This window comes from Lepidochelys kempii, chromosome 9 (genome assembly GCF_965140285.1).
Source record: "Lepidochelys kempii isolate rLepKem1 chromosome 9, rLepKem1.hap1, whole genome shotgun sequence".
Taxonomy (NCBI): domain Eukaryota; kingdom Metazoa; phylum Chordata; order Testudines; family Cheloniidae; genus Lepidochelys; species Lepidochelys kempii.
In genome coordinates, this window is record NC_136388.1 from 61,716,810 (window position 1) to 61,740,126 (window position 23,317).

Sequence of the window (23,317 nt, forward strand, 5' to 3'; positions counted from 1 at the left end):
GGAATCTTTCAATCAAGATTGGTTGTAGCTTTCTAAAAGATATGCTCGAACTCAGTGTTCCTCAGCGGCTGAGGCTGTTAGGGAAAAAGGGTTAACAAGGCACGACCCACAGGTGACCAGGAAAGGCAATCAGGCGGGTTGTGTGGTGCAGAAAATTATTATAATTATAAAGCAAAGAAAATAAAGTTTCCAGAATAACTTTGGAGCAGCCTAAACATTAAAAACCTATCTCACTCCCCCCACTATCTGCAAATAAGGCCCTTCAAGACCAAATATTCTCTGTCAAGCTCTCAACATACCCAGGCTAGAATTGTTCTCGTTGATACATTTTTACTCTGACTTTTATAATAAATATAAGCAGGGGAATGGGGATTGCAAACATTTTTGACTTCCAGTAAGGGGTTGCCAACCTGGAAAGGTTGAGAAACACTGCTCTAACTTAACCACAGGACTCTGGCATGTGCTGTGCAGGAGGTCAGACTAGCTGATTATAATGTCCCCCGTGGCCTTAAAATCCATGACTCTGTGCCCTGGTCTACACTGCAGGGCGGGGGGGTGGGTGGGTTGGTCAGTCTAAGTTACGCAACTTTTTATTATAATTATATTATTATAATTATTCATGTAGCTGAAGTTGACGTATTTAGATTGACTTACCTTGGCGTCTTCACTGCGGTGAGTCGACTGCTGCCGCTCCCCCGTCGACTCCGCCTGCGCCTCTCGCGGTACCGGAGTACAGGAGTCGACAGGAGAGCGCTCGGGGGTTGATTTATCGTGTCTAGACTAGACGTGATAACTCAACCCCCACTAGATTGATCTCTGCCCACCGATCCAGCGGTTAGTGTAGACATACCCTTAGAAAATCGGGCTCTACAGAGGCACCAGAGTCTGGCCATGCACAACCCACTGCTGGATTAGGACCACATCTAGTATCATCTTTCATATTCTTTCCATCCAAGTCTTTTGCGTGCAATTTTAGAGTCAGCCGAGAATGGCCCGATGTTACTACATGAATATTTGTCTTGAAAAAGCCTCATCTTAGTCACATGGCACTTATGCTCTTTCTCGTGTCTTTAGACTATACCAAATATTCCAGTGAATGGGGATGATCGGTTTCACACCTGTAAATAGCTCCTCCCTCAGTAGTTATTTCTGCACGCTCAGTCGGCTGGCTGTGAACATGACTCCACCCCTCAGTACTCAGACCCACACACTCAGCAGACAGCATCTGAATACATTCTCTGGGATCACTTCAGCCATTGCAACCCTGACTCAGGATGGAACAGTTCAGCTTTCTTGACATATGGAAGTTCAGTGGTTTGGAAGACATGCTGGCTGCAAACACAGCACGAGCTATTTGCTTATCTACGTCGGTTTTGAATCCGTCACAGTAAGGCTGTTAATGATGCCGGCGGGATTAGTGCTGCAGAGTCATTAATACTGCTAGCGCTGCTGTTCTTGGAGTTAGCTCCAGCGGTAGCTGCAGGAGCAGACGTGCAGCGTGCTGATTCAGCAGACCTCCATGTGATGCATAAAGAAAGACCACAGGCTTGGTTTGGTGGCGAAGGTGCTCAGCCAGGTTTATTGTCAGCAAAGCATGTTACTAGCGCCCTGTCCAATAGGTCACAGGGACACGAACACATGTATGCCCATGACAAGGTAAAGGCTCCATCAACATAACAGGTTGCTATCCCCTCAGCGAATCCAAAGATATCCCTCCTAGGACTTCCCCTTTTGTACGTTGATACAAGCAGGTTACGTGTTGTGCCCCTGATGGTGGTAGTTACCACCCCTCTCCTTGTACCCACTAGTTCAGGAGTTTTCAACCTATTTCTTTCTGAGGCCCACCCCCCCAACATGCTATAAAAATTCCATGGTCCACCTGTACCATAATAACTGGTTTTCTGCATATAAAAACCAGAGCCGGCATTATGGGGTAGGCAAGCAGGGCAATTTCCTGGGCCCCCATGAAGCTACATTGCTCAGGGTTTGGCTTCAGCCCCGGGAGCCGGGCTCAGGGCCCTGAATTTCAGCCACATGCAGTGCGGCTTTGGCTTTCTACACTGAGCCCCCACGAGTTTAATGCTGGCCTGCTTGGCGGCCTGCCCAGGGGCCCCGGATCCCTGGTTGAGAACCACTGCACTAGTTCAAACAAAACATCCTCATCCCTTATCCTGTCATTCTATCCCTCTCTTATGAGGGATCGGTGTGTTCCTGTACAATTTCCTGGGAATTTGTTTATGTAATTACTTGAGAGATCCGTGTGTCTTTGTACCATCCTTTCTGGTCAGGAATGTACGTACTTGGTTAGCCAATACTTGGTGTGTTACTATTCTGCCAAGGCCAGGCCTCCTTTGGTTTGCAGCCTTTGGTTCACTCTGTTAGTTATGTCTAGGGCTCCAGCAAGGCCTACATCCTGGACTTGTCTTTTTTGGCCCAGATAAGCTTTAAGTGTGAAATTGCTTAGTAGAGGAAACCTCTGTGTAAAATAGAAAATTCTACTAACAATTAAGAAACAAATTAAAGTGATTTAAGACTATAAAAAGGGAAGAAAGCAAAGGAATAACTTAAATAATCCATGTATTTAAATAATATCTATTTAAATGAAGAAAAATCTTGATTTAATAAAATTTATTATTTTAAATTTAAAAGCAAAACCAGGATTTGGATGCACCCTGATGGGAAAGTATTAAGATTGCACATCTCTAGGATGAGCCATTTCCTTCTCTACCCCACTATGTAGGAGGCATGTTGAGGGAGGGAGGAAGGAAGGGGAATGACTGGAGTGCAAGTCACTCAGGCAGATGCAAGCTGTTTCCCAGCCTATAGGAGGCTATTGCAAGCTGTCTTAAGTTAGAAGAGTGGTTCTCAACTTTTCCAGACTACTGTACCCCTTTCAGGAGTCTGATTTGTCTTGTGTGCCCCAAGTTTTACCTCACTTAAAAACCACTTGCTTACAAAACCAGACATAAAACTACAAAAGTGTTACAGCACACTGTTACTGAAAAACTGCTCACTTTCTCATTTTTACCATATCATTTTTACCCTATAAATCAATAGGAATATAAATAATGTACTTACATTTCAGTGTATAGTGCAGGGGTGGGCAAACTACAGCCTGCGGGCCAGATCCGGCCTACAAGCCATTTTAAGATGATCCAAGAGCCGCACCACGTGGCTCAGCCCCGCTCCGGTTGGGGCACTGGGTCGGGGCTGTACCAACAGCTCAGCCCCACTCTGGCCGGGGCACTGGGTCAGGGGCCACACCTGGTGGGGGAGGGATAGCTCAGAGCATTGGCCTGCTAAACCCAGGGTTGTGAGTTCAATCCTTGAGGGGGCCATTTAGGGATCCAGGGCAAAAATTGGGGATTGGTCCTGCTTTGAGCAGGGGGTTGGACTAGATGATCTCCTGAGGTCCCTTCCAACCCTGATATTCTATGATTCTATGTGGCTCCTTGAAGCAGCACCACATGGCTCCTGGAAGCCATGGCATGGCCCCGCTCCGGCTCCCACGCGCTCCAATGCCCCCTAGAATAGCATAGAATCATAGAATATCAGGGTTGGAAGGGACTTCAGGAGGTCATTTAGTCCAACCCCCTGTTCAAAGCAGGACCAATCCCCAACTAAATCATCCCAGCCAGGGCTTTGTCAAGCCTGACCTTAAAAACCTCTAAGGAAGGAGATTCCACCACCCCCTTAGGTAACGCATTCCAGTGCTTCACCACCCTCCTAGTGAAAAAGTTTTTACTAATATCCAACCTAAACTTCCCCCACTGCAACTTGAAACCATTACTCCTTGTTCTTTCATCTGGTACCACTGAGAACAGTCTAGATCCATTCTCTTTTGAACCCCCTTTCAGGTAGCTGAAAGCAGCTATCAAATACCCCCTCATTCTTCTCTTTCTCAGACTAAACAATCCCAGTTCCTTCAGCCTCTCCTCATAAGTCATGTGTTCCCTAATCATTTTTGTTGCCCTCCACTGGATGCTTTCCGATTTTTTCACATCCTTCTTGTAGTGTGGGGTCCAAAACTGGACACAGTACTCCAGATGAGGCCTCACCAATGCCCAATAGAGGGGAACGTTCCTCGATCTGCTGGCAATGCCCCTACTTATACAGCCCAAAATGCCATTGGCCTTCCATCAGCAGGTGAGAGCAGGCTGGTGTGTCTCCTTCTCCACCCTCTGCCCACTATTCACCTCCAATACTTCTGCCACCTCCTCCCATTGCTGTCCCTAGGCTATGTCTACACTACGAAATTAGGTCGAATTTATAGAAGTCGGTTTTGTAGAAAGCGTTTTTATACAGTCGATTGTGTGTGTCCCCACACAATTGCTCTAAGTGCATTTAGTTGGCGGAGTGCGTCCACAGTACCGAGGCAACTTCCAGAGTGTTGCACTGTAGGTAGCTATTCCACAGTTCCTGCAGTCTCCGCCACCCATTTGAATTCTGGGTAGAAATCCCAGTGCCTGATGGGGCAAAAACATTGTTGCGGGTGGTTCTGGGTACATATCGTCAGGCGCCCCCTTCCCTCCCTCCCTCTGTGAAAGCAACGGCAGACAATCGCTTTGTGCCTTTTTTCCTGGGTTACCCGTGCAGACACCATACCACGGCAAGTATGGAGCCCGCTCAGGTCACCGTCACCGTATGTCTCCTGGGTGCTGGCAGACACGGTACTGCATTGCTACACAGCAGCAGCTCATTGCCTTTTGGCAGCAGACAGTGCAGTATGACTGGTAGCCATCGTCGCCGTACTCCAGGGTGCTCTTTTAGTCGACCTCGGTGAGGTTGGTCAGGGGCGCCTGGGCAAACGTGGGAGTGACTCAGCCAGGTCATTTCCCTTTTAAGTTTCATCTCATGGTGATTCAGTCCTGCCGGCAGTCCTACTTCACCATCTTCTAATGAACACCCAGGAGATGACGATGGCCAGCAGTCGTACTGCACCGTCTGCTGCCAGCAAGATGTATAAAGATAGATGAAGTGGATCAAAACAAGAAATAGACCAGATTTGTTTTGTATTCATTTCCCCCTCCCTTCCTCCCTCCCACCGTGAAATCAATGGCCTGCTAAACTCAGGGTTTTGAGTTCTATCCTTGAGGGGGCCATTCTGTTTCGGCCATTCTGTTTCTCCTTGATGCAGAGCCACCCCCTTTGTTGATTTTAATTCCCTGTAAGCCAACCCTGTAAGCCATGTTGTCAGTTGCCCCTCCCTCCATCAGAGCAACGGCAGACAATCTTTTTGAGCCTTTTTGCAGTGCAGTTGCCCTAGCACTGGGAACATGGAGCCCGCTCAGATCACCGTGGCAATTATGAGCACTAAAAACACCACACGTGTTATCCAGCAGGATATGCAGAACCATAACCTGCAAGAAAAGTGAAACCAGGCAAGGAGGTGATGGCAGTGCAGTGACGAGAGTGATGAGGACATGGACACAGACTTCTCACAAAGCACGATCCCCGGCAATTTGGCCATCATGGTGTCAATTGGGCAGGTTCATGGCGTGGAACGATTCTGGGCCCGGGAAATAAGCACAGACTGGTGGGACTGCATAGTGTTGCAGGTCTGGGACGATTCCCAGTGGCTGCGAAACTTTCGCATGCGTAAGGGTACTTTCATGGAACTTTGTGACTTGCTTTCCCCTGCCCTGAAGTGCAAGAATACCAAGATGAGAGCAGCCCTCAGAGTTCACAAGTGAGTGGCGATAGCCCTGTGGAAGCTTGCAATGCCAGACAGCTACCGGTCAGTTGGGAATCAATTTGGAGTGGGCAAAGCTACTGTGGAGGCTGCTGTGATCCAAGTAGCCAACGCTATCACTGACCTGTTGCTATCAAGGGTAGTGACTCTGGGAAATGTGCAGGTCATAGTGGATGGCTTTGCTGCAATGGGATTCCCTAACTGTGGTGGGGTGATAGACGGAATCCATATCCCCGTCTTGGCTCCAGAGCACCAAGGCAGCGAGTACATAAACCGCAAGGGGTACTTTTCAATGGTGCTGCAAGCACTGGTGGATCACAAGGGACGTTTCACCAACATCAACATGGGATGGCTGGGAAAGGTACATGACGCTCGCATCTTCAGGAACTCTGGTCTGTTTCAACAGCTGCAGTAAGGGACTTACTTTCCAGACCAGAAAATAACCGTTGGGGATGTTGAAACGCCTATAGTTATCCTTGGGGACCCAGCCTACCCCTTAACAGCATGGCTCATGAAGCCATACACAGGCAGCCTGGACAGTAGTCAGGAGCTGTTCAACTACAGGCTGAACAAGTGCAGAATGATGGTAGAATGTGCATTTGGGCATTTAAAAGCACGCTGGCGCAGTTTACTGACTCGGTTAGACCTCAGAGAAACCAATATTCCCATTGTTATTACTGCTTGCTGTGCGCTCCACAATATCTGTGAGAGTAAGGGGGAGACGTTTATGGTGGGGTGGGAGGTTGAGGCAAATCGCCTGGCTGCTGATTATCCACAGCCAGACACCAGGGCAGTTAGAAGAGTACAGTGTGGTGCAGTGCGCATCAGAGAAGCTTTAAAAACCAGTTTCATGGCTGAGCAGGCTATGGTGTGAAAGTTCTGTTTGTTTCTCCTTGATGGAAAGCCCCCCCGGCCCCGGTTTCACTCTACTTTCCTAAAAAGAAAAGGAGGACTTGTGGCACCTTAGAGACTAGCCAATTTATTTGAGCATAAGCTTTCGTGAGCTACAGCTCACTTCATCGGATGCATACTGTGGAAAGTATAGAAGATCTTTTTATACACACAAAGCATGAAAAAATGGGTGTTTACCACTGCAAAAGGTTTTCTCTTCCCCTACCCCACTCTCCTGCTGAAGTGAGCTGTAGCTCACGAAAGCTTATGCTCAAATAAATTGGTTAGTCTCTAAGATGCCACAAGTACTCCTTTTCTTTTGGCGAATACAGACTAACACAGCTGTTACTCTGAAATCTACTTTCCTGTAAGCTAAGCACCCTCCCCTCACCTCTTTGATCTCTGCTTGCAGAGGCAATAAAGTCATTGTTGCTTCACATTCATGCATTCTTTATTTATTTATCACACAAATAGGGGGATAACTGCCAAGGTAGCCTGGGAGGGGTGGTGGAGGAGGGAAGCACTGGGTGGGGTGGTGAAGGAGGGAAGGACAAAGCCACATAGCACTTTAAAACTTATTGAATGCCAGCCTTCAGTTGCTAGGGCAATCCTCTGGGGTCGAGTGGCTGCGTGGCTGGAGGCCTCCCCACCACGTTGTTGGCCGTCTGGGAGTGGAGGCTATGGAACTTGGGGAGTAGGGCAGTTGGTTACACAGGGACTGTAGCGACGGTCTGTGCTCCTGTTGCCTTTCCTGCAGCTCAGCCATACTCTGGAGCATATGAGTTTGATCCTCCAGCAGCCTGAGCATTGACTCCTGCCTACTTTCAGCAAGCTGACGCCACCTACCATCTTCAGCCCGCCACCTCTCCTCGCGGTCATATTGTGTTTTCCTGCACTCAGAGATTGTCAGCCTCCAGTTATTTTGCTGTGCTCTGTCAGTGTGGGAGGACAGCATGAGGTCAGAGAACATTTCAACGCGAGTGTGTTTTTTTCGTCTTCTAATCTTCACTAGCCTCTGGGAAGGAGAAACATATGCAGCTGGTGGAGGGGAAAAAAAGGGAGAGTGGTAGTTGAAAAGACACATTTTATAGAACAATAGGTATGCTTTTTCAGGGTAAACCTTGCTGTTAACATTACATAGCACATGTGCTTTCATTACAAGGTTGCATTTTGCCTCTTATTGAGGGTATGCCGGTTTGGTGTGAGAGATCACTCATGCAGGGCCGGGCAGCAGACTTCAGCTTGCAGGCAGCCATGGTAAGCCACAGTCTTTTGGCTTCTTTAAACTTCATAACATGTGGGAATGGCTTCAAACAGCAGTGCCCTCATTTTCCAAACGAAGTAGCCATTGGGTTGGCCCTTTAAAATGGGTTGGCCATTTAAAAGGAGGGGCTGTGGTTTTTGGGTTCACGTGCAGCAGAAACCCAACTAACTCTCCCCCTGACACACACCCAATTCTCTGGGATGATGGCTTCACCCCTCGCCCCACCACGTGGCTAACAGCGGGGAAGATTTCTGTTCAGCCACAGGCAAACAGCCCAGCAGGAACAGCCACCTCTGAATGTCCGCTTACTAAAACCACCCTATTTCAACCAGGTGACCATGTATGATATCACTCTCCTGAGGGTAACACAGAGAGATAAAGAACTGATGTTGTTTGAATGCCAGCAAACACCAGGACCATACGCTGCAGTGCTTTGTTCTGCAATGATTCCTGACTATGTGCTGCTGGCCTGGCGTGGTAAAGTGTCCTACCATGGAGGACGGAATAAGGCTGCCCTCCCCAGAAACCTTTTGCAAAGGCTTTGGGAGTACATCCAGGAGAGCTTTATGGAGATGTGCCTGGAGGATTTCCGCTCCATCCCCAGACACATTAACAGACTTTTCCAGTAGCTGTACTGGCCGGGAATGCCATTAAACACGCTTGCTTTTAAACCATGTATAATACTTACAAAGGTACACTCATCAGAGGTCCCTTCTCCGCCTTCAGGGTCCGGGAGCCTGCCTTGGGTGGATTTGCGGGGTACTGGGTCCAGATCCAGGGCGATAAACAGATCCTGGCTGTTGGGGAAACCGGTTTCTCCGCTTCCTTGCTGTGAACTATCTACAACCTCCTCATTGTCTTCATTTTCCTCGCCCCCAAAACCTGCTTCCGTGTTGCCTCCCACTCCTTGGACGGAGTCAAAGCACAGGGTTGGGGTAGTGGTGGCTGCACCCCCTAGAATGGCATGCAGCTCATCATAGAAGTGGCATTTCTGGGGCTCTGAGCCGAGTGGCTGTTTGCCTCCCTGGTTTTTTGGTAGGCTTGCCTGAGCACCTTAATTTTCACGCGGCACTGCTGCAGGTCCCTGTTATAGCCTCTGTCCTTCATGCCATTGGAGATTTTTTCAAATATTTTGGCATTTTGTCTTTTCAAATGGAGTTCTGCCAGCACAGATTCGTCTCGCCATACAGCGATCAGATCCTGTACCTCCCATTTGGTCCATGCTGGAGCTCTTCAGCGATTCTGGGACTGCATGGTCTCCTGTGATGATGAGCTCTGCATGGTGACCTGTGCAGGTGAGCTCGCCTTGCTGGCCAAACAGGAAATGAGATTCAAAAGTTCGCGGGTCTTTTCCTGTATACCTGGCCAGTGGATCTGAGTTGAGAGCGCTGTCCAGAGTGGTCACAACTGAGCACTCTGGGATAGCTCCCGGAGGTCAATACCGTTGAATTGCGTCCACAGTACCCCAAATTTGACCCGGCAAAGCCAATTTCAGCGCTAATCCCCCCATCGGGGGTGGAGTAAAGAAATCGATTTTAAGCCCTTTAAGTCGAAAAAAAGGGCTTCGTAGTGTGGACTGGTGCAAGGTTAAATCGAGATAACGCTACTAAATTCGACCTAAACTCGTAGTGTAGACCAGGCCTAAGCCATTGGCTGGCCCTGCAGAACCCATTACCAGGTAAGAAGTTGCTCCGTGCTGTCTCCTGCCGTGTGCTGCTGTGTACAGTATCGCAGGCAGCAGCTCACTGGAGGCCTGCACCCTACTGTGGGTATGTAGCGGAGCTGCGTGCTGGGCCCCTCAGTCCCATTACCCATCTCCAGCTGGCACTCCTGCCTCTGCTTCTGCCACACTTCCCCAGCCATACCCCTAGCCTCTGCCCCCGACCTGCCCTCCCCCACCCCACACAGGGGGATGTGTATCTTAACTATTCATTTTCTGGATTTCAGGTGTTTACATTTGTTAACTTCATTCCCTGCACCCCAGATCCCAGCTCATATGGAGGGGCAGGGAGAGGGGCTGAGACAAGAGAAGCAGGGTCCCCCAGATCCCAGAGCACACAATGGGTGGAGGATGGCTCAGACGCCTGCAGAAGGATAGGACTCCCCCTGAGCCCAGCATGCACATGTAAGGGGCGAATTCAGGGCGTATCGGGCCCCAACTCCTATACCCCTAACTTCCTTTGCTACCTCAAATTCACCAACCCCTCCCATCTTCTCCCCTTACCCTCCCTGAGTCCACAACCCCTCTTCCCACCCTTACCACACATTCCCATTATCCACCTCCTCATAATACCCACTCCCTCACTGCAGACTGTGATCGAATGCACCCATGTATTCACACCCTACATATCATTGTAATAATCTCTAGCCAAGTGTCAGCAATGTTCATTGGCAATTACCCATCCAGTGGCCATTCTTTGGCAAGGAATGGGGCAGGAAAATATTGAGGTGTATTTTAGCAAACAGCAGCATGGAACCTCTTTAACCAGGAGATGCCATAGGAAGGAACTTTATGTAGGTTAAACCTCAGGAAAATGCATTTCAAAGGGGGACTGAACTATAAAAGTGAGGGGCAAAACACCCTTGGTATTTTCTCTCTCTCTCTTGCTCACTCTTTCACCTGAGAAGACAAAGGAAACAGCCCTTTGGGGGCAGATCCTGATTTAAGAATTTGGTCAGCTATGTTGCTGGGAACATGTGGTAAGAATTTTACTTTGAACCAAGTCTAGTTTGTTAAATTTAGTTACTAGAAAGCATTTATCTTTATTTCTTTTGTAACTGTTTCTGACTTTAATGCCCTACATTTGTACTCACTTAAAATCTGTGTTTTTGTTGTTCAATAACCTTGTTTTATTCCTTGATCAAAACTAACCCAGCATTGTGAATTGTTTGGGTAACTCCATTTAAAGTAGCAGACTGCTGTATATTTGTCCCTTACAGGGGCACTGGACCTAAAATGTCTAAACTCTCCAGGAGAGGGCTGGACAATGCTGGACACCTGTTTGGGGGGGTGGGGAATTCAGGACTGGGAGTGCATTGGGGTCACCCTGCAAGTTGTAATCCAGGCTGGTGGAAGCCAGAGTGTGACTGGTGTATTGCTGACAGGCTGCTGGGGTCCGAGTTGCTGGACCAGGGCTGTGGCTATTCACAGACACTCAGGATGTGACCTGCATGTTGTCAGGCTGTTTGTGAGTGGCCCAGGTTGGGAGCTACAGCAACAAAGCACTGTGAGGCACCCCAGGTTTCAGGGCAGGCAGTGACACAATCCCTCATTAGTCTGGATTGCACCCCTGAATGAGAGACAGACCCAAACCATTTTTCCCCTATTCCCACCTATTCTCGCATCCCGGATCACCTTCCCCATCCAGGGAGCATTTGCTTATGTAGTTTGTTTTCAAAACAGTTTTAACATTTTCTGAATATTCTGCTGTATTCAGATTACACTTCCCCAAAATAATAATTAAAAAAAACTTTGGTGGAGGCAGATTGGAGCAATATGCTTACTCTTTTACTTCAGAATTCTGCCCAAACTGAATTTGAACTTACAGTGCCAGTGCTCAGAGTCAATGAGCCGAATATAGCTCCTGTTACGTAGTAGTAGTTTTCCAGATGGTTAGACACTCTCTCTGCACATGCTCAGCATAATCTGTTAGGCATGCGAATAGGCAAATGAGCCTTCCCCCAGTATCTAAGTGGAGAAGCAAACTCTTTTAATCTGATTTCCTCAAAAGGGCTGGTGGTTGCCAGGCACTCTGGTGGGGTAATCCTTGAGCAATGGAGACCCTGGTGTGAAGATCTGAACCCTGGTTTGATCACTATCTGTGAGCAAAAAAGGTTACCAGAATCTGTCAACGTTTATTAAAAAAAGTTTTTTCCTTGGTGCTGTATTTTGGGAACCCCTTGGTTAAATGCCCCCAAATTTGAGTCACTGCTCTTACCTTGCCCCTCTGTGAGGCATCCCAAATTTCAAGACAATTTGATAACTGTACAGATTTTAGAACATTTAGAACAGAAAGCTGGTTTTGACCTTAACTACAGCAGACCTGTTTCTTTGCTATAATAAAAAATAATAATGGCAATTAATAATACAATGGCACACTGCCAAAAAGAAGACAATCCACTGCATATGCTTCTTCCTTTGAGGGAGAGGATGAGAGAACAACCAACATGTGAGAGATGAATAGTCACATGGCTTATGCACTGCTGGAAGATGCTCAATCTGGGGTATAAAAACGTATATAGAAGAGAACTGAATTGGCCCTCCTCTGCACTCAGAATCAGGAATGCACAGCTTGGCTGGACCCAGAGATCTTGGCTTGTACTGTAGTGATACATGTGCCCCAGAGGCCAGAGTTAAGGCTGGCTGCAGAACCTCAGCTGGCCTTCCACACTTCTGAGTGCTTCTCTTTGCAATCTGAAGATCATTGATGTATTTTCTGGTGTAAGTGGGGGTAGTTGGGATTGAAAGTTTTTATACAGTTGTCAGATTTTTACCACTCCTCTCCCAAGCAAAACAGTTTCGATTTTCCACCTTCCATGTTTTCTCATTTATATTTCAGGGGAATTTTACCAAAGCTTCTATGTTGGGACAGAGAGTCAGAATGCAGCCTGCGCCCCTGCATAGTCTCTCAGAGCTGGAGAGAGCCTGTCTGCAAGAAATCGCCTTTTACCAGCTGCAAAAAAGGAACATGATCAGTGGTATCAGCCTTTCTAAAGGTAAGGAGAGGAGACATGCCTTATCTAAGGACAGTGGACTACATCAGTGGTTCTCAGCCAGGGCTCTGGGGCCCAGGGTGGGGGGGCAGGAGCCGCTTGCATGGGGTCCACCAAGCAGGGCTGGCATTAGACTTACTGGGGCCCAGGGCCGAAAGCCGAAGCCCCACCGCATGGGGTTGAACCCCGGAGCCCTGCCATCCAGGGCTGAAGCTGAAGCCTGAGCAATGTAGCTTTGTGAGTCCCCCTGTGGCATGGGGCCCTGGGCAATTGTCCTACTTGCTACCCTCTAACGCCGGCCCTGGCTTTTACATGTAGAAAACCTGGTGTTGTGGCACAGCTGGGCCATGGCGTTTTTACAGCATGTTGGTGGGGCCTCAGAAAGGAAAAGATTGAGAAACCCCTGGACTACATAACTCCCGTCATTGTCATTATCTATTACTGCTGCTGTTTTTAATAATAATGATAATATATTGGCTGACATTTTGGACATCTCTGCACAATTGTTTCTTGGTTTTGAACCAAATTGTTACTGCTTTGGGTCAGAGTCATCCTCACGGCATCAGCCCTGCTAATGGGACTTTCCCTTCCTTTGGAGCATGGGAACATGACCTTGCCTGTTCACTGCCTATGATATGATCCCTTTAATCTCACGGAGATGTAAAAACTTCTGGCAGATTCTTCAAATGGGAACAAATTAATCATGTTGGATGGGACGGATTCTCTCTGCTCTGCTTTGGAGAATCCTGGAGTTCAACAGAGTCTTGGTTCCAGGAGACTGGTGCTTAGTTAAACTTATTAAAATACACAACTAGGAAATGTCACTAATATAAATTGACAGATAAATATAGCAGATCCACAGAGACAGTTTCTCTGCATCTTGGCATAAACAGGAGCTGTCAGACTAAATGAGACCAGACCAAGGCTCCACCTACTCAAGTATCCTGCCTCTGACAGTGGCCAGTGAAAGCTGCTGCAGAGCAAGGTTCAACAAACTCTATGGTGGCAGCTGTGGAATAGCCTGGTCGCTGGGAAAGTTTCTTCTTCACCTCATCAGTTATTAGAGTTTGGTCTATGCGCTGAAGCAGGAGGGCTTAAAGCCCTTCCAAAGCATTTGGTTATTTATTTCATCCTTTCTATTACAAACCTTGCTGTTCTTAGCCATTAAATATCCAGTCATGGTCAGAACCCTACTAAGATCCTGGCCTCAGTGGTATCTTGTGGCACTGAGTCCCATATGCTATTTTTGTATTGTGTGAAAAAATATTTCTTTGTATCAGTTTGGAATCTGCTGCCTTTCATTCATGGCATCCCCTCGTTCTTATGGCAGGAGAGTAGGAAGAGAAAGGACGATCTCATGGTAAGAGAGTTGAATGCTGCCTCGAAGAATTGGATTCTATCTCTGTTTATGTGATACAAGGCACACTGCCTGACCCCCAGGTCTAATGCTCATGTTTACTGACTCACTGCATCACTTTTTTTACCCATCTATAGAATGAGGATGATAATTACACACACTCTAGGTTTGCCACCTGTCCGGCTTTTACCCGGACAGTCTGGCTTTTGCCTTCAGTGTCTGGGTGCCATAATGGGTTGCCAGTTTTTGACTGGACAGTCTGGTTGAAAAGGGGACCCGGGGCCTTGTGGGAAGAGGCAGAGCAGGGGTGAGGCCTATGTGTTACCTGCACACACTAGGGCACCTCACCTTTTCCCAGTCTGTAGGGCTCTAGGAGTAACCCGGTTAATTTAGGCACCCCCACCTTTTCCCAATTTATAGGGCTCCAGGCGAAAAGCACCTACCCTTACCCAATTTATAGGGCTCAGGGCCACCCGTACCCAATTCATAGGGCTCAGGGTGTAACTAATCTGGGGGTTCAGTGGTTTGAGCATTGGCCTGCTAAACCCTGGGTTGTGAGTTCAATCCTTGAGGGGACCATTTAGGGATCTGGGGCAAAAATTGGGGATTGGTTCTGCTTTGAGCAGGGGGTTGGACTAGATGACCTCCTGAGGTCCCTTCCAACCCTGATATTCTAGGATTCTATGACTATTCTATGACTTTAAGTACCCACACTCTTTCCTAATACATAGGGCTCCGGGTGTATACTACTTCTGCAGCTTTGCAGGACCTTTTGCCAGTGAAAGAGCCTTACACAGTAATATACTACATACCCTCTATTTATTAACAATCACCAAAAACAGACTGCACATGTTACACATAGAGTGCTCACCACTCCCAATAAGACAGCTGACCTTTTCTTGATGGCCAGTCAGAATCAGGTCCATCTGGGGGACTCCAGTTTCTGCATGTGTCATTGGCAGCGTGTTGAGGTCTGGCAGCTCTGATCTTTGGGGCTGTGTCCTGGAGTTAATTCCCAAAGAACTTCCTTTAGGACCCCAGTTTATATAGTGAAATTGGAGTCCTTTTTAGCTGTACCTTAACTAATCATTTTACTGAAATCTATCTAACCAATCCTAACAGATTGTAACATAATTCTTTAACCAATTATATCCCACTACCCTAATTAATTTACACCTAGCAAAATTAATTATATAGCAGACAGAAACAATTAAAGAACTAGACAGAGATCATACAGGTAAACAATAGGGAAGCGGGGACCATAATGACAAAACAATAAAGAAATGAGGATTTCACAACCACTACTATTGATAAGTGATTTCTTGACAGACAGGATGCTATCAAACTAAGTTTTCTTTAGCCATCTTAAGATCTGTTTCTTTATCTGGTGATAGTGGGTGCCATTAGGACGGGGTCTCCTTCTTAACAGCCTGATATTACATTGTTTTAATGAAATTTAGATGGAATGTGAGGATGTGACGTCCTGCTTCTCAGCTAATGGCTGCTGCTTGGCCCTTCTTTTAATCAGGCTGCAGATGAAGGCCTTAGGCTTTAGGCCTTACTATATGGCTGCAGACAAAGGCCTTATCCTTACAGTCCACTACTTAATGACACTTTTACCAAAGCTGTCATTACTATTTCAGAAGTCCAATACTCAGACCTGCTGAGCTTGGGCTTGCCTCCTGGGTACAATTAACCAGGACCCTATTTGATTTTGCATGCTAGCTTTCTGTAGTTTTCGAACAGTTCTCTTCATCCAGCAAGCCAAAGCGACTATGCTTACTAATAAAGCCAATTGGATTCCAGTGATCACCACAATGGGGTGAACCATGATATTTAGCATACCCCTTGCAGAAGGTGAGCACCCTAATAGTGTTTTCCACCACGAGTGATGTCCTGCATTTGCAATAGTTTTTAGTACATGAGTGATTTCTGTATTATTATGTTGTACTTTAATATGTATTTGTTCTCCCGTCTTCGCAATATTTTGTAAATGCGAATGTAACATAGGATGGATTAACAATATTTTTATCATGGTCCTATTCGTGCCTAAGGTTATAGGCATTACATTGTGATACAACTGTGGTTTAAACTTTAACTAGTTTACAATTCATACAGGTACACAGTATTCAAAATCACAACTTTTAATCTTTGTAACGTTGCAGAAACATCTATTAACTAAATAAGTTATAAAATACAATTCCTTATCATTTGCTACTACCATTGGACAATGACTTTTAACACAAACCCATCCCCTTCCTGCATATACAACAGCTGACTTTTGTGTAGTGAATATATTAAACACACAATGTTAGGGTTTTTGTCTTTAACATAGAAACATTTATCTTTTTCTTATAAATTTTGATTTTTACACACACATCCCAAATTTTTATTGGCTACACACTGAAACATGTTAATGGTTTTCCATTGTTGGGGTTTTTTTTAAATATGCCCAGAAATGATGATCAGTGGAATACATACCCACATTTTTTGTTGATTGGATTTTTACAGGTACCACTGGATATATATTAATAGTTAGACTGGGGTGTACGGTTACTACATATGCTTGTAGAACCCTTTGAACTTTATTTAGGGTAAAATTTACCAATTTTTTACCACATCATTAATTGCTTCTCCCCTTCTGTAACATTTTCCCACAACAACTTTTTTATTTCCAAAGGTAAATTTCCTTGCATGCCTTCCCAAATTATTTGAATAACTAACTGCTGACTTACTTTCTGGGCCTGTGTACAGGCTAATGCTAAGCACACATTTTCTTGTACTGTATCCATAGTCCCTGCTAAAAATAACAGATTCTTTTTCCCTTGCTGTTGCCATACTGGCAGTATTTTAGAAAATAATTGTTGTCCCATTTCTAATTTTGACAAGGATACACTGATGGGCTTTTCCAATTCTTGTATTTTAGCTGTAACATAACTTCGTTTGTTTGCCATTACCTCTATGTTAGTAGCATCCAGTACTTCAACTCCTAATCCAGTTTCACCCAAAGCAGTTTCATTCACTTCTTGGGGGTCTTTTTTTAGGCTACCCATCCCTCTTGGTTGCCAGCCAAATCCAATAACCTTTAGTAGTTTACATTGAGATAGTATTAGGGCAGCTAGACCTTCACTGGGCCTTTATGTACTGCCCCTTATAGTAATCAGGGAAGGTGTTCCAATGGCCTTCCTCTCCTTACATTCAATTTTATACAACACCCAGGTGCATTCAGCTGGGCTTGTGTGCTGGAAGTTGATTAAGACTTGCCAATTATTACTGATTTTTTTTCCCAAGCAACCAGTGTTTTTAATACTCTTTTTTTCCCTTGGTAATTTCACTTTGTGCTTCAAAATTTTTTATGTCCATCCTTTTATTCCCGCCAACAGATAAACCTTGTGTTTCACGCATATTTTGCCTTTAAATATGCTTTTACCACTTAAGGATGTTTCCCTGTTAACAGACTGGCGTTCCTTGACCTCTGGCCTTCTGCAACATTGGTTTTTGTAAATACACTTAAAATGCTTATTAATCCTTTTTTACCTAATGCAGTATCCTCTCTTTTTGTAACACAATACACAACAATGCAAGCAACAAGACAAACACCACAAAACAAACATAAAGCACAAAATACAATTTTCGTCGCAACAGTAGATTCGTGGTATTTTGGGTTGCTCTTTAGCTGGTACCAGCTTCTCCTGATTTTTTGAAAGACAAAAAGAACATGTTTCTACCCCTTTTGGGATGGCAGATTATTGCTTAAAATATTCCTTTCTTTTACAAATACACTTGTTGATTGCAGGCAAAACAGAGGAATTACCCCCATGCTTTCTTGTGTTTTTGTTCTATAGGCAGTCCAGGTTTAATGGCTTTTACCCTTTAAGGGTGAATTAACCCACTGTTCAGTTATTCATTTCATGAGGTGGTGTACCCCAGTTTCCCTTTTCATACAGCAGACCAGGTTTGTAATGTTTTTTCTGCTATGCTAAGCTTTAAGTTCATTTATAGCTAATAGCTGAGAAGCATTACCCTACGACCTTAAAGGTTTTTTCCAAAAATCATACACACTATACATTGTTACAGGGGTACTTATTAACCTTAAATTTATCCCAATGTTTAATATTAACAATAACATTAGCATTAAATCTATTAAACGTATCTTGTTATACCATGCCTTTTTATTTAGACAATTTGTTTGTGAGGCCAGTGTGTTCAATGTTTTTTTGAAATTTTTGTATAGGCTTTTTAATTTAATTATATTCTTGGGATTTTGGTGAATTAAAAGGTAGGGGTGTCATGCATATAAGCAGACCCCTTTTGTACCTGTCTTCAGATTTCAGCACTGTGCATACACACAAAAAAGTATTTTTTTTTCTACTTAGGGTTAGCCTGTCCCTCTTATTCTTAGGTTGACTTCTTTTTTCACCTTTCTCTGGGGGGTCATAATTTGAGCCTTTTGGTTTCAGGTAGTTTGTTTGTGACCAGGTATATCCTTTATCTGCAGCTCCTTTGGTGCTGCCATTTATGGGCAGTTCTCTCCGTCCTCTATCAGTTAGGTAATTTGCATCAACACAAATGCTTTCTGGCTTGCTTTTGGATCCAAAGCCATCAGCAGAGCTCAGAGACTCTGTCTTAAAAGGGACACAATCAACTTCCACAAGAGTTTTGGTTTCTTTCTACATCAACTCCTGCTTTCAAAACACACGATCTGAAAAAGAAAACACAACCTATTGTGGATCCCTTTGGAGCCCTAATGGGATTTTAATTAAGCAGAATGTTTTGTTTGCATTTCTTTTACTCCTTCTACAATATACATTGCCCATGTCCTGGGAAAAATGCACATTCCTTCCTTAGTTTAACTTTTATAACATTAGCCACATCAGTTTTTACATACAGTGTAACTGTTTCTTTTGCGCTCACAGAGTTTTCATGTACCCTTATCAAAGTGACAGTCTAATTACTCAAAGCCACCTTAAGGCTCAGTGTTCCTAATGTTGCTTTTTTTGTGCGCATCTCTCCCCTACTGTTGCTCCAGAGGGACATTGTCTTTTTTTTAATTTCTTTCTTTTTTTTTTTTTTTAAACTACAGCTCTTATCTGCTATTTTGTTACAAATCCAGAATCTCTTCCCATTCTCCTGGGTTTGACTGCCCTGCTGCAGCCACAACTTTGGTCTTTAAAAAGATATTGAACTTTATAAAGCATTGAGGTACCATAAAGGTTAAATGCTAAATACCAAAGCCAAACAACACTAGTTACCTATGTCTGGAAAAAAAAGTGTCTGTCAGTTTTGCAACTTTGAATGAAAGATTCAAATGGATTTTAGTGGTATTATTTAAAAACAAAACAAAATCAATACATCTTAAATCTACAAACCAGGAGTATTCATTTAGGTCCTTAAAACCTCACATATTTACACAATATATGTATATACACACACAGAGATACATACATACTCTTTTGCTTAACATCCCTTACACTGCTTTAATTTTCATACAGCTGTACATAGATTACATTTGTATACATTTGGGGGCAGTTAAGTTCCAACAGAAACCCCTTATGTTCTTTTAGTGAATTTGACTAAATTGTTTATAGTCAAATGATTTAAATCAGATTGTCTCTTTGCCTGGCTTATTTACAGACATTTCTTTGGAAAAGGGCTCATTTTTCCTTCAGAACTGCTGCAAAGAAACCAAGAATTCTTTTCCTATAGCACTTTTCCTTATTAACATTTTCACAACGTTCAACTGCTTAATTCCCTCCAGCCTCTGCAGAGTTAACTTCTCACTCTCTTTCCTTAAATCACTTGCTTATCTCCCAAAATGACACCTTCATTAGTTCAGATTTCACCATTTCAGGTATTGTCCCAGGCATCTGAAATCCCCATGCCTGTACCTACTCCTTTCTTTACTCCTGCCACTACGCCCCCAGGGCTCCGAACCTGTTTTCCAATCTCTTTATCAGTTGCCTGCCTCCTTGTCTGGGCCCGATCCTGCTTTCCTCGCTGAACAGTCCTTTTCCATGGGTACAGGCTTTGTCCCACTACCCATTTAGTAAGGAGGGTGGGCTTCTCAACTAGCCTCCCCCTCCTTTTCTTCATTTCCTTTTTCTCTTGTTGTTCTGGGGTGGTCATTCTGCCAGATAGGTAGCGACCCTTTCTGACAGAAGTCCCAGGTACTCTGCTATTATTTACTGTGTTAGACTCTATCAGTTCAGTCCAAAAGACTGTAGGCTGCCTGCATTCTTTCCAGCAAAATTGTTACCTGCACACATTAGGGCACCCCCACCTTTTCCCAATTCGTAGGGCTCCAGGTGAAAAGCACCTACCCTTACACAATCTGTACGGCTCAGGGCCACCCGTACCCAATTAGTAGGGCTCAGGGTGTAACTAACCTGGTCAATTCAAGTACCCACATCCTTTCCCAGTACACAGGGCTCTGGGTGTATACTACTTCTGCAGCTTTGCAGGACCTTTTGCCAGTGAAAGAGCCTTACACAGTAATATACTACATACCCTCTATTTATTAACAATCACCAAAACCAGACTGCACACGCTACACATAGAGTGCTCACCACTCCCAATAAGACAGCTGACCTTTTCTTGATGGCCAGTCAGGACCAGGTCCATCTGGGGGACTCCAGTTTCTGCACGGTGTCATTGGCAGCGTGTTAAAGACTGGCAGCTCTGATCTTTGGGGCTGTGTCCTGAAGTTGGTTCCCAAAGAACTTCCTTTTGAACCCTAGTATATGTAATAAAAATTAAGTCTTTTTTAGCTGTACCTTAACCAATCATTTTACTAAAATCTATCTAACCAATCCTAACATATTATAACATAATTCTCTAACCAATCATATCCCACTACCCTAATTATACAGCAAACAAAAACAATTAAAAAACCAAACAAAAACCATACAGGTAAACAACAGGAAAGTAAAAACCATAATAACAAAACAATAAAAAAATAAAAATTTCACAACCACAACTATTAATAAATAATTTCTTGACAGACAGAATGCTATCAAACTAGGTTTTCTTTAACCATCTTAAAATCTGTTTTGTTTATCTGGTGATAGTGGATGCCATTAGGACGGGTCTCCTTCTTAACAGCCTGATATTACATTGTTTTAATGTAATTTAGATGGAATGTGAGGATGTGACGTCCTGCTTCTCAGCTAATGGCTGCTGCTTGGCTGCTCTTTTAATCTGGCTTTAGGCCTTACAATATGGCTGCAAACAAAGGCCTTATCCTTACATAGGGAAGAGCCAGAGAAGGGGGCAAGACCTTGAGGATAGAGGTGGAGGAGGGGTAGGGCCTGGGGGAAGAGGCTGGGCAGGGCTAAGGCTCTGGGGGAAAGAGATGGAGCAGAGATGGGGCCTTGGGGAAGAGGCAGAGCAAGGGGCAGGGCCTTGGGGGTCTGGTGACCAGCAATTAGAAAGGTAGCAACCCTAACACAACCACCTACCTCACTTGGGGGGTGTAAGGGCTAATCAGTTAATGTACATACAGGGCTTCAAACAGGCAAAGTTCTATATAATGCCAAGTACTCCAAAAAAACAGGCCCAACACTTCTCAAATTGGGCACCCAAAATTAATGGAGGTTTTTGCAAATTATAAATTTAATTTTCAGCCTCCATGCCCCATTTCTGTGAAACGAGACAATACTCGGTCATCTCTCAGAGACATTGGGAAGATAAACATTAATGTGGCTGAAGCATTGTGATGCTGCAAAGAGATCACCCTGGAAATGCTCAGTTCGAAAAGTAGTAATTCTGTATTCAGCCAAGGGTTTAGATGGTGGCAGTAAATAAGGCAGGGGCCACAGGCTGAACAATGAGGAACAAAAGAAATATTGAATTCCCTGAGCACTGTCCCTCCTGGACACTGAATAAGGCAGAGTCCCATGGGAAAAATACTATATGATCATGTAATTAAAGACATCATTATTATGCATATGCACAGGGGTGGGGGGAGAGAATTAAGGCTGCATGGGCAACCTGTTTGCATTTCTAATTATTGAGTGTTTGACTTTGCAACTAAATAACATACTTGAAACATAGATTTTTCTATGTCATAGGAAACAGACTCATAGATTTTTAGATTCATAGATTCCAAGGCCAAAGTGGACCATTGTGACTGTCTAGTCTGACCTATGTTTAGAGCTAAAATCACCTAAACGTGTTGTGATTGGTCACTGTTAATGGGGCAAGATTACTGCCCCCTTCTGGACATTGCTCGATGGGTATCAATGGGGAATGGAGCTGTCATAAATATAAAGGAAAGCGTAAACACCTTTAAAATCCCTCCTGGCCAGTGGAAAAACCCTTTCACCAGTAAAGGGTTAAGAAGCTAGGATAACCTCTCTGACACCTGACCAAAATGACCAATGAGGAGACAAGATACTTTCAAAGCTGGAGTGGGGGAGAAACAAAGGTTCTCTCTCTGTCTGTGTCTGTGTGAGGCTTTTGCCGGGAACAGAACAGGAATGGAGTCTTACAACTTAGTAAGTAATCTAGCTAGATATGCGTTAGATTCTGTTTTCTTTAAATGGCTGATAAAATAAGCTGTGCTGAATGGAATGTATATTCCTATTTTTGTGTCTTTTTGTAACTTGAGGTTTTGCCTAGAGGGATTCTCTATGTTTTGAATCTGATTACCCTGTAAGGTATTTACCATCCTGATTTTACAGAGGTGATTCTTTTACCTTTTCTTCAATTAAAATTCTTCTTTTAAGAACCTGATTGCTTTTTCATTGTTCTTAAGATCCAAGGGTTTGGGTCTGTGTTCACTTATGCAAATTGGTGAGGATTTTTATCAAGCCTTCCCCAGGAAAGGGGGTGTAGGGTTTGGGGAGGATTTTGGGGGAAAAGATGTTTCCAAGCAGGCTCTTTTCCTGTTATATATTTGTTAGACGCTTGATGGTGGCAGCAATAAAGTCCAAGGGCAAAAGGCTAAATAGTTTGTACCTTGGGGAAGTTTTAACCTAAGCTGGTAAAAATAAGCTTAGGGGGGTTTTCATGCAGGTCCCCACATCAGTACCCTAGAGTTCAGAGTGGGGAAGGAACCTTGACATGGTGGCAAAGGTGGGATTAACTTGAAATCATTTTGAGATCAATTTGAGATTTTTTTGAACAAGAAGCACAGATTTTAAAAGGGGAATTTTTTTTTCCTTTGGGCTGCTGGAAAGCAGGTTTTCAGCTGAAAGCAGTTAGAGGGTTTTTTTTTTTGTCTCTGCTTGGGGGCCAGAGCAGAGACAAAAGGGAATTGTCTTTTGTGAGCTGGAGTTTTCTCTGCCTAAAGGCAGGGTAGTTAACTTCCTGCAGGGAAATTCACAAGTCTTCACAGACCTGAAGAAGTTTTTTTTTTTTTAACCTAAGAGCAACTAGAGGGGTTTTCTGTCTATTTGCC

The 23,317-nt window shown here is 44.6% G+C and overlaps 1 protein-coding gene across 3 annotated transcripts in view; it reads left to right on the plus strand.

Annotated features, from left to right (window-relative positions):
* ARHGAP36 (Rho GTPase activating protein 36) overlaps positions 1-23,317 on the plus strand; it is a 78,401-nt gene that overhangs the window by 10,319 nt on the left and 44,765 nt on the right. For all 3 annotated transcript variants that reach the window (XM_073360668.2, XM_073360670.2, XM_073360669.2), the window contains exon 2: positions 12,407-12,563. In XM_073360668.2, the coding sequence (XP_073216769.1) occupies positions 12,428-12,563 (136 nt within the window). In that variant the 5' untranslated portion in view covers positions 12,407-12,427. The remainder of the gene's footprint in view (positions 1-12,406; positions 12,564-23,317) is intronic.